At 42.4% G+C, this 11,419-nt stretch overlaps 2 protein-coding genes across 2 annotated transcripts; both read right to left on the reverse strand.

Annotated features, from left to right (window-relative positions):
- On the reverse strand, positions 1 to 8,325 carry slc17a6a (solute carrier family 17 member 6a; the record flags this gene model as incomplete). Its single annotated transcript, XM_080028309.1, has 12 exons — positions 1 to 330; positions 945 to 1,072; positions 1,170 to 1,280; positions 1,378 to 1,510; positions 2,087 to 2,236; positions 2,316 to 2,458; positions 3,079 to 3,165; positions 3,404 to 3,491; positions 4,526 to 4,640; positions 5,643 to 5,761; positions 6,451 to 6,706; positions 8,240 to 8,325. 12 exons carry the CDS (start codon positions 8,323 to 8,325, stop codon positions 1 to 3), a joined length of 1,746 nt encoding a protein of 581 aa, XP_079884435.1.
- Positions 8,326 to 9,733: 1,408 nt separating this feature from the next.
- Positions 9,734 to 10,765, reverse strand: LOC307251235 (P2Y purinoceptor 4-like; the record flags this gene model as incomplete). The annotated part of the gene is made up of 1 exon (XM_080028555.1): positions 9,734 to 10,765. Exon 1 carries the CDS (start codon positions 10,700 to 10,702, stop codon positions 9,734 to 9,736), a length of 969 nt encoding a protein of 322 aa, XP_079884681.1. The 5' UTR covers positions 10,703 to 10,765.
- Between the last annotated feature and the right edge of the window lie 654 nt (positions 10,766 to 11,419).

The following is an 11,419-nucleotide window of genomic DNA, read 5'->3' on the forward strand; positions in this document are numbered from 1 at the left end:
TTAAGAGTAGCCACGCTCGGCATACACCCCCCCTGCAGGTTCCTGGACGTACTCCTCAGTCTTATCCCAGTCCTGCACCCAGCCTCCGTTGAGCTGTGACGTCGCCCCGTAGCTTTTAGCCGGACCGCCCATGGCGCCGTAACTCTGTGTGATGTCCCCCGTCTCTTCGGCCAGCTCGTCCTCATCTATAAAGCCGCACTTCTCGTCGCTGGTTTCTTCTGGGTCGGCCCATGGCTGTTTCTCCCCGGATGCGAAGATCCCGTAAAAGATCACGCCCCCGTAGTGCACCAGGGCAGCAATGAGGAAAACGTTCTGCCACTCTTCCCGGGTCTAAGAGACAGAAATAAATTGTACTAGCTGTAGGCTGAGTCACTTCTTAAAGGTGCACTATGTAACTTTGGGTGTGTCAGAGAAGTGAACATTTTCTTAGGTATTTTCTCATAACTGAATAATTAAACTTTCCTCCCAGGAAAATTGGATCACTGGAACACTATTTGAAATTAGAAAGCTTTGTGAAAAGTTACTGATTCACTATTGTTGTTTACAGCGGCAGGTCCCGCAGTTTTGTTTCCAAATGTATTCTAGTCTTACGATTGGTGCCAGGTGCCTCAAAATAATTTGGTTTTGATTTGTGATGATAGAATTATTCAATACTAATAATTCCATGTAGAGAAAATATGTCTTGTAAACTAACTGAAAGTTCTGCAAATGTAAACAAACCCCCTCCCCAGAAGCTGCATAGTGCACCTTTAAAGGCCTTGACAATGTATTTTCTCAATTGATGTGCTCCTAAAGTTGTTCAAGGGTTTAAGTCCCTTGGTATGAGACAGAGCTATGTCACACAAACTAATTTGGATTGTTAAAAAACATTTTCACGGGGGCTTTGAAAAGTCCCTGTCTATATACACACACTCAAATCACTACCATGAATAGAAATGACTCACCTTGTTCTTTGTCATATTGCCCACTATTAGAGGGCAGACCATCCCTGACAGGGTACCCACGCCGTTGGATATGCCCATGAGGATGCTGGCATAGCGAGGAGCGATGTCCAGATGGTTGACATTAAAACCTATGACAAACAGAGAGAGAAATTTCTAAATTGTGTGCTCTTTTGAAACGCACAACCCTGTAGAGTTTGTACTAGAATCAATTGTTTCGAGACTCACCTGATATTGCAAACCCGCTGAAACCCACCGCCAGCACTAAGAAAGAAATGGCCACTCCCTTACTGTGAGAAAAACCAACCACCAATAAGAGAGTGGCCTCCATACCAAACCCTAAGAACAACAGGACAAGAGTTAACTAATGGACTGATGAGGAATACTTTGTACAATATCATGGAAACAGACTGATACCTGATTATCAAAGGCTCACCTCCGCAGTTCATGATTTTCCGAACCGAAGTGGTTGACAGGATGTTGTGGGTCCGCAGGTAATCTGCTAACTGGCCTCCTAAGGGCACGATGATGGTCATGACCAAGTGAGGAAGCGCCGAAACCATTCCAACCTGAGAAACCATCAGACACAGATGTGTGAAAGTGTCATAACAAAAGTGATTCTTTATGTGTCAGACCCAATCCCTGTGTCCCTGTCATCCTCTGACATCTGAGCAATAATTCACCTGCAGTAATCACGGCAGCCCCGCCAGAAGCTGAATTACATCTGCCAAACCAGTTTGATTCATGCCTCACATGCTCCAGGGATGGTAAAGGTTTTGAAGAGGATTAAGAATAACTGGAATCTTTTGCTTTGTCTGACACATTCCCTCGCAGATGGTGGGATCAGAAAATGACCTAAATAGTAGATTTTGTTCAAATAAATTCTTCTTCTTAAATTTTAATGTGAAAATCCTCAACTTTAAAATGTAAAGATAATCAACAACAGTATTGCTATAATTGTCAGTGCAGAATAAGATGATGGTTCTACTAGTATAGTCAGAAGATTCCTAATTAACATTTTATTTTTAAAAAATTAACTGAATTGAACTGGAGCAATTAATATCTGAGAAAAAACCTCAGTTTGTAATCATGAACCATAAACATATTTTACGGCTGACATCAGGCATTATAAGGGACTTATTTACCTTGCTGATTTCAAAACCAAACACCTCTTCAAAATACGCAGGCTGGCTGATGAGGAGCAGATAAAAGGTCCAGCTCCTGCAGAAGTTGGCCACGATGATTGCATAGACGGGCATGGAGGTGAAGAACTTCCTCCAGGGGGTCCCGAATTTCTGTTGAGACCAGACGAGAATGGATGTAGAGCATTTGGCGCAGTGTTACAGATCAGGTGATACAGATTGAGGAACTCACTTCCATTGCGCTCATCAGCGCAGCAGTTTCCCCGATGCTGTCCTCGATGTAGCGCCGCTCCTCATCAGTGATAGTCGGGTGCTCCGCCGGGCTTTCGTAGGACACAAGGACCCAGAAAATGTACCAAAATATCCCAAAGCAACCTGAACAGACCAGGGGGAGAGATGACGTCATTAATCCAAACCTTTCAGTCATTACAATCTTGTGCTTGTGCAGCTCAATGTTGCTCAAATCCATACTTAAAATTATTGTGGATATCCGGTTTTTAAAGATACCTAATATATCTGACTGATTTTGGGGAAAATATATATAGAATGATCAACAACCTATCTAGAATATTTCCATTTAAAAGAAAGGTGTGGCCACAGCAAAATCTTGGATTTTAATATTTGAAAGATATTTACGAGGAATTAAATGAGGAGGGAAAATCTAAACAGTATGTTACTTGACAGTATGTATGCAGCCACATGTAGCCACATGAATAAAATGAAATGGTATAATCATAAATGCTAATAAAAGGCTAGGCTACCACAGAGTCAAAGAGACAGCAAACTGACTCAGTAATGTCAGCTACACAGCAATGCATCTGTCTATATTTGAAAACATTAGTCACCACAAGCTACAGTATACGTGTATTGTACGGAATTGAGTGAGAGTGTAAATTATTGCTTATGAACTCAACTTTTAATTAGTTTCTTAATTTAAAAGTGACATGAGTTTCAGTTTCCAGGAGCAATCAATCAATCAATGACAGTTAACTCACCATACACATAGAAGACAGAGGACCATCCTGTGTATTGTACCAGGATCCCAGCCAGAGGCATGGCTATCACTGCACCAGCATAGGAACCTGAACCAGACACAAACATTATAACTGAGCAGAATTTGATCTGGGACTGCTCTGCTGATTCAGAGAGCCGTGTTGTCTGAGTGACAAATGTAGTAAATGCAAGTGTACACACATTATAGGAGCAATATTGTGTCATCCTAAACCTGTAGTAAGTAATTTGATGATAAAGTCTCTGACACTTTTTTTTTTTTTTTTTTTTTACAGAAATGTGGCACGTGTGTGTTTGTATGTTTTGTACCACAGAAGGAGATGGTTGCCAGACGACTTCTTTCCAGCGGTGGAGCCCATTTACTCCAGATCCCATGGCAGGCTGGGTAAGTCACTCCCTGCACGATGACAAGTGACATTATACTGACTGAACACACTCTGATAATTTTTCATTAACTGTAATGCCATTTTTCTCACTTTGAAACCAATAATCGTATTGTAGGTGCACAAACTGTTTCATTTGTTAAAATTCATCAGTACATTCACAGTAAAACAGAACTGACACAGTGTATAGGTATCCTGCTTGATTGACGTGGTCTGTTCTGATTTGCTATAGACATACGAGACAAATTGTAGTTAATAACAAACAAACTGACGTGCATTGCGGCTGACCTTTCTAATAGAGACTAATGGCTCAAGTGTGAGTTAGTGCAAATTCAAGCCAACCCTCTTGCATAGAAAGAACGGAATTGCTCCTATTAAATCTTCATTACACACTAAGTGGCATACAATCAACTATTGATAGACACAAATTGCTGGGGCTTGCAGTAGGAGACACCCTGAAATGCTAATGTTTAATTTGCAGTAATAAGTCGATGGGTGCTGCTGAGCACAGGCGGCTCTCTCTCTCTCTCTCTCTCTCCCTCTCTCATGAGCTGCTATTGAAATGACCGTGTGCACCACAGCAACATAACAAAAAGAGGATGACCTTCAGTCTGATAATAGCATCTCTCTCTAAAATCTTTTTCTTTCTGTTGAGCTGTGGGAGCCGCCCGCATCAAGTGGTTTTTATCCCTTTTGTTCTATGTTTCTATGTGAACATGAAGCTGTTTTGGCCAGCTACACCAATACACATAAGCCCTGCTATTCAGGGTTTTTAGGCTGTTTTTCTGTTTGTGGACAGATCTGACAATTGTAAACAGTTTAATTAATGGGAATATATACATAATGGACTTTATTTTTCCATTGCAAGTTCAAAAACAGATTTTTCAGCTCAGTATTAACAGAGGGGTTCTGTAAAACACGGTCAAACGCAGAATGTCAGGCGATTTCATTAGGGGTCGAGTTTGGCTCTCGGCTTGATAATGAGGCATCAGCTTTGAGTCTTTTAAAGGTCAATATGATGTGATGTGCAAACAGGGAGCATCAGTACCTCCACCAACCCTTGTAGTATCCTCACTAATATGACACATCCGTAGTGTGTCCGGGCGGCACTTGGAATGAACATGTTCAGGATGGATGTCAGCACGATGGCAGCCCCGAAAACTCTGGACAAAACAGTGTGTTGGGATTGTTGTGTGAGAGCATTATCAAGACAAAATCATCTCATCCAAAACTGATGCACGGCAGCAACAGCTTTGATCAACTTCAAGCACTTCAAAGAGATTGAAAACATTCAATTAGTAATACAATATGCTACAGAAATAAAGAAGATAAACTGTATATGCTTATTTAGTACATACAGGAAGTATATACACCGATAAGAAAGAAAAAGATCTGTCCTAATTGGATACACACAAGCACCCACATACACAGGCAGGGAGTGAGGACAGGAGGTGTTCACAGCAGAAGGCGTCAGTGGGCTCAGCTGACTTGGCATGATGATGAAGCTCTTTAAAGATTTGATTCTTATGCAGGCTCCATTTTCCCTCATGAAAAATCTAATCCTAAATGTTGGACAAGGACTTATACCGCAGCCATATATTGGTTTATTTCTTTCCTTTTGTATGTCCTATAGCATTATATTTACATGCTTTTCTAATGGATATTTAACTGTTTCGTTGTGATGATTTATACCTATTGTTCTTTGTTGCTAATGTTTTCCAATTGTACACGTCCAAGTAGTTGTTAGTAAAATAATGTGGTATAGGCCTATATGCCCATTGAAATCCTACTACAATCACCATTTCACACAGGGCTTTGGCTGATGTGGTTACCATGCCTCTGAACATAAAGGATTAGACACGGTGCTCCCATGGGAGCTCATTAACATGAGGAGGCACGCCTGGTGGGCATCAGCCAAATCCCCAGTTCATCTGCCATGAGGTCAGCCTCCTTTTTCTTCCAACCACGAGACCGACATCCGTTGACTGACTAGCACAAATATCAGACCTACATTTCCATTAGAGATGAGACAAAATGGGAACAGCTCTACCAAAGGGAAACCTGTATTAAAAAATATATATAATTGAAAAAAATAGGTGTCTTAGCCACCTGCCCACACTGTTTGCACTTGGTTTAGTTTGAGAAATATGGTCGCTTGAAGTTACCTGTTTGCAGCCAGTCTTGAGGATATATACCCTCCTGGAATCTGAGTCACTATGTAGCCCCAAAAGAAGGATCCGTGAATCATCCCCACGGTCTCCGGGTCCCAGTTGAATAGCGCTTTCTTTCATACACACACATAGAAAACAATAACATTTTAATGACTTTTCCTTTTCCCTCCGGTAGCCTGGCCTACAAATTTAACATAGCCAATGTAAAACGACTAAATGTGTTGAATATTAAAAGTGTAATCAAAAGGCTTCTTCTTATAGAAGTGTGAAAAATGCTGTCCGAAAGATAGGCTACAAGATGTATTTTATCAAATAGATTAGCCTAATACATTTGATCAATCAACTAATTTAAGCGCCAAATAAGCCGATGGTTAGGCTATAATTTTTAAAAAAATAATAAAAAATAAGGATAAAAAAAACCTACAAACATTGTCTTGTGCTTACATCAACTAATTTAAGCGCCAAATAAGCCGATGGTTAGGCTATAATTAAAAAATAATAATAATAAAAAATAAGGATAAAAAAGAGGCCCAACCCCGTTTTAAACACATTTCTAAACCCTCTCCAGGTGTGTGTGTGTGTGTGTGTGTGTGCGTGTGTGTGTGTGTGTGTGTGTGTGTGTGTGTGTGTGTGTGTGTGTGTGTGTGTGTGTGTGTGTGTGTGTGTGTGTGTGTGTGTGTGTGTGTGTGTGTGTGCGTGTAGCGTGTTGGCCCTGGCCCTCATCACCTCACTATCAAACAGCGTGATGGGGCTCGTGCATGCATGGGATAGGGGGGAATAACGGGGCGGAGTTTGCAAGCACCTCTTTGATGATGATCTTGCCGTTTTCGTGGACTGTGTGGTTGTTAACCATGCTGACGATGGCCACACCCAAGTTACACCGGATGCCGAAGGAGATGCAGAAGCCAAGACCGCTCAGCATAGCGATGATGTATCTGCGCGGGGCTCCGAAGCATGTGCAGTCACACAGGGGCGTCTTCCGCTCCTGGTCCGCCCTGGGTCTCCCATCCTCCGTCAGCTCGATCACCTCACCTGTTTGCTGCTTCCTTTCCAGCCTCCTGCACGACAAAGACGATTTGGGGATTTTTTTAAATGTTCTGGTTAAATTAAATGTCGGCAATTGGATGTGCGAAATCAAACATGCAGGCAGATCCGTGCTGCTTTTAAAGGAAAATAGTCTATTTTGATTTTCTGCACCAACAGCATAACAATCCGTTTATAGCCTACTCTAAGTGATTTGTATGCTACCTAACCTACACATACAGCTTTATATTTATTCGTGTGCATTTACAGGCTATTTGCATTAATGCTACAGAGGGAAATAGCCTTCATCTTTACTAAGTGCTCTTTCAACGTCAGGCCTTGACAACGTCTTTATGTCCTCCTTATAATTTGGCTCAGGCCCCTAAAAGCATGCACCCCTTCAGCTAAAGTCAAACTACATTTCATTTTATTTTTTAATATTTTCGTTCCCTGCTGAAATTCTCCACGTTGCAGTCAAAGAAAGGCTCGGTGGCAAACGAAGAGAAATGACCTTAATACCGCATTGCAGCACTATCAGCAGCATCACCGTTGTTTGGAGTTTATTTTACCCTCTCAGATTTTTTTTATCAGGTCCTATAGCCTAAATGTGGCGTTGTCGTTTTGCTTTGGATTTCACTCGAAATATGTAGGTCTATCACACTAAAGAAATGTCAGGTGTATTTAAAAACTAAACGTTGAATTGTGAAGGCCTCATCCAATGCAGGCCTGCCACAGCTTAAATTAAACCAACCGATTTCTCTTCCTTTTTTTCATTCATGGCTTTGAGTCACGTTTCTGTGTTGCAGCGTGTAATCAAGTTCAATGACTGAAAGGTGTTTAGGTGCAAAAAAAGTAAACAAATTAGATTCGTTTGTTGGTTTGTCTGTACAAATGCTCAGATAGGCTTTAGCCTACTATTTTACAAAAGCTTCGTATTTCTGGATGATTTTTACGTTGACATTTTTGGGCTTAAAATGAAACTGAATGCCATTGTATTCCCCTTTCCAATAAAACATATTCAATTTGCATTCACATCTGATAGACTTTTCCTCCACATCCTGCTCCTTTACCCTGATTATAAACATATATGTCCCCCATTAGCACTAGATTTCACTTGGGTCCTTATTGTGACAATATAAAATATATAGGAAGTTAATTTACATCCATAGTCCATCGATCTCGAATTAATACAGATGGATACATGAGGTAATAGATATCCCCCGACCTTGTGTCACGACTCGCTCTGTTTCATTAATTATTAAAAACACACCCACAGCTGCTGGTGGAGGGGACCATCCTCCAGGGAAATATCTGATCCTTAAATATTCGGGCCACACGACTCTGCTTCCAGCACCCTGTCCGTGATTCGTCTCATAAATAAGAGATTTCCTTCTTGATGTAATTGTGATTCAGTAGGCCTAATACGCACATTTGATGCCAATGCGTGATATGTGTGTGATGCTTTCATCTGGATATAAATATACGTATTTCTTCTGTTAATTCTGCACAACAGATGTAATTGTGTGATGAAAAGACGTGCGGAAAAAAGGGAATTTCCTTTCCCTTACCTGTACAAGTTCCCGAGGGCCTTTCCTGCGATTTGTTTCAGTCCCTCTTTAGTGGTAGGGGCAGCTTTCTCTGTGTCTGGCTCCATTTCCAAATTCTCTTTAAAAAAATATCTACAATACTACAACAAACAGAAGTGCTGCATTAATGATCATATTGTTGAGATTAATCCAAATTACGCGCCTCGGTTTTTTAAAGTCAGAAAACGTCTGGTTGTCCAAGAAAAGATGAGCCAGAAAATGGAGAAGGACGGGAGACACGTTCAGTCTGAAAGGGCTGCTTTCACAGTCACAAAACAGCAGTCAAATAAATCCGCTTTTGCCTTGCGCAATGTTAATCCATGCAGTGCCATTTTAAGATCCAGTCCGCGATTAGAAAATGGAAAAACACAAAAATGAAAAATAAAAGTTGATTTTCTTTATAGTATTCTGTGAGAAATCGTGGTGGTGAAAGTGACACAATCTTCAGCCGAAGGACGTTAAAGGAGCCCCGGTCTTATCTTAGGTGAGGATCTCCGGCGAGGCAGAAAGCAGGACGAGTTTCAGCACCGCGGACAGCGCACCTACCTGTCAGCAGCTCCGTGCAGCGCGCCCCTCCTCCCTACGCTACGCTCCTTTTCATTCAGCTACAAAAAAATAAAAAAATAAATTAAATTAAAAATTAAACGACGACAAATGCCAACTGCGTAACTTCTGTCCTTTACTTATTATCTATAGGAATAGAACATGTTTCAGGAGGAGCTAAGAACACTTGTAAATCACTGCGGCAGCAGGCACAAAGCAATGATCTCCCCGTATAACCTCCCTCTCCCCACACCCGGTTAATAATCGTTTTTAGTTTGACCTGTTGGGTTTACAGACGGTGTTATAACGTCAGGGGCAAATCTCATAAAACCATTATTTTTTTCTTTTTATTACACAAATACACGGTCGATTGTTTCACTGAATGCATAAGAAAGGCGTGCCATTGAAGCGTGTCGACTGTAAAGTAGAGCATACAGTCAACCACGCAGAGGCAGTGTTGCGTCAGGAAGTTGAGGAGAGAAGCCCTAAACTGATATGAGATGAATGAGTTACAGGAGACTTGAAACCATTGGCATACTGTAGGCTATAAGCTATTTCTCTTATTCCACCAAATGAAGAACACAGGCAATTTCCACACAGTTTCTTCATGAGAAGTATTACATAAAGAACATAATGGATTTACAATACAGCTCATTTAATGTGGACTATGCAGTTTTAGAGGAAGGGTTTACATTTGCAGAGCCTGCAGTTATATTTACTACATGTAATTCTTAGTATATTGAATAATTCGATCATCATAAATCAGAACAAAATCATTGTGAAGCATCTGGAACCAGACTGTGGGCCCCTGCAGATGTAAACAGCAACAACAGTAACTTTTCCGGTATCTTTCTTACTTCAAACGGTGTTCCAGGGATCCAATTTTCCTGTGAAGAAAAGTTTGTTCATTCAGTTTTCAGTATATACTTTTTTTTAAGTGATTTCTCTGACAAACCCAAAGTTAGTCACCGGTGTGACAGTAGACATCCTCTGCCTCGCCGTCACCCGGGCCCGCTTAGACGTGCCTGTGCACCGGGGACAGATGACAGCAAAGGTGGCGTGAAACTCTTCCCTGAACTGGCGGCCCATGACGCAGCTCAGCAGGGGGTTAACGCAGGTAATGAGACTACAGAAGCACATCTCCATGGAGAAAACCATGTCTGCGTGCAGCCAGGAGGCGGGGCTGTCTGGGTAGAGCGTGCGCATCACGATGGTGGCGTTGCGGCTCAGGTGGTAGGGCAGGTAGAACAGGGCGAAGAGGACCAGCGCCGCGCTCAACGCCCGCCGAAGCCGCCGCTGCTTGTTGTGCGGGTCGGGCCGGCGGCGTAGTCCACTGACACTTCGAAGGCCGCAGTAGCAGATGGAGAGCAGCGGCAAGAGGAAGCCGATGACAGAGCAGACCAGGGAATAAGGGAGGCTCTCCCCGGTCTCACTCAGCAGAATATACAGTGTACAGACGGTACGGTTGCTCCCAGGACAAGTTTGAATCAGAGTCATACTGGCAACAGGTATGCTGAGGACCAGAGCGACCACCCACACCGCCACACACAGCAGGTATGTCTGCCTCCGGCCCAGCAGCAGCAGGGACCGCAGCGGATGCACGATGGCCAGGTATCGGTCCAAACTGATGCACGTGAAGAAGAAGATGCTGAGGTAGAAGTAGTTGTGGTAGAGCATCCTAACGCCCGTGCACAGCGGCCAGCCCAGCGTCCAGTGCAGATGTTCCAGGTGGTAGTTGATGAGGAAAGGCAAAGCCAGCAGCCACGAGGTGTCAGCCAGGGTCAGGTTGAAGAGGAACACCGTGCTGCGGGTCCAGCGGCGCAGGCGGTGGAAGAAAAGCCAGAGGGAGAGCAGGTTGAGGGGGAGACCGAGGACCAGCATGGCGAGGAAGAAGGCCGGCATCACGTACAGCTGGACCACAGTTAGAGCTTTATGTGCGTCCAGGTCGCAGAAGGCTTCCACTGGAGGCTGGATGGTCACAGAGGTTCAACTTGGAGTTTACATAACATAATATACAGTGTTAACACACTTCGACACATTGATAATATGGACATACATTTGCCCTTTTAGAAAAACATATTAAGTGTATAAACCAACTATTGCCACACTTTCAATATTTTGACAAGCATTTGTTAGTAAACAATTTATATTTGTTACTTCATAACTATCTTAACCTGATAAAATGTTCAAATCTCAGTGAACCTTTCCAGCCTACCTGCACCTGAGTGTTGCCCATGTCTTTGTTTCAGTGGCTTCTCTGTGTGCCAAGTTCAACAACCATGCAAGCATATTTGGGTATAAAACACACCCACAAGCGTGAACAAACACCCAATACTTATCAGTGTTCTCTCTGGCCATCTGCTTGGTAAGCAACAACTTTGTAGTCCTCTGGATGGTCCACAGTATTTAGGTTCAAACAATTACTCAAGTTTAACTGATGCTTTATTTTGGAGATTTTGTCTTTGTTTGCGATACACATTTAGATACAGGACAATAACAAAGATTATAGAAACTGATGAACAAGTAAAAACATGAAATTATTTGGCATATTTCAGATATAAAGTAAACAGGTTCACTTTTTTGTTTCAAGCAAGGTATGCATAAAAACAGTATCAAATA

This window comes from Ammodytes marinus, assembly GCF_949987685.1.
Source record: "Ammodytes marinus genome assembly, chromosome: 5".
NCBI lineage: Eukaryota > Metazoa > Chordata > Actinopteri > Uranoscopiformes > Ammodytidae > Ammodytes > Ammodytes marinus.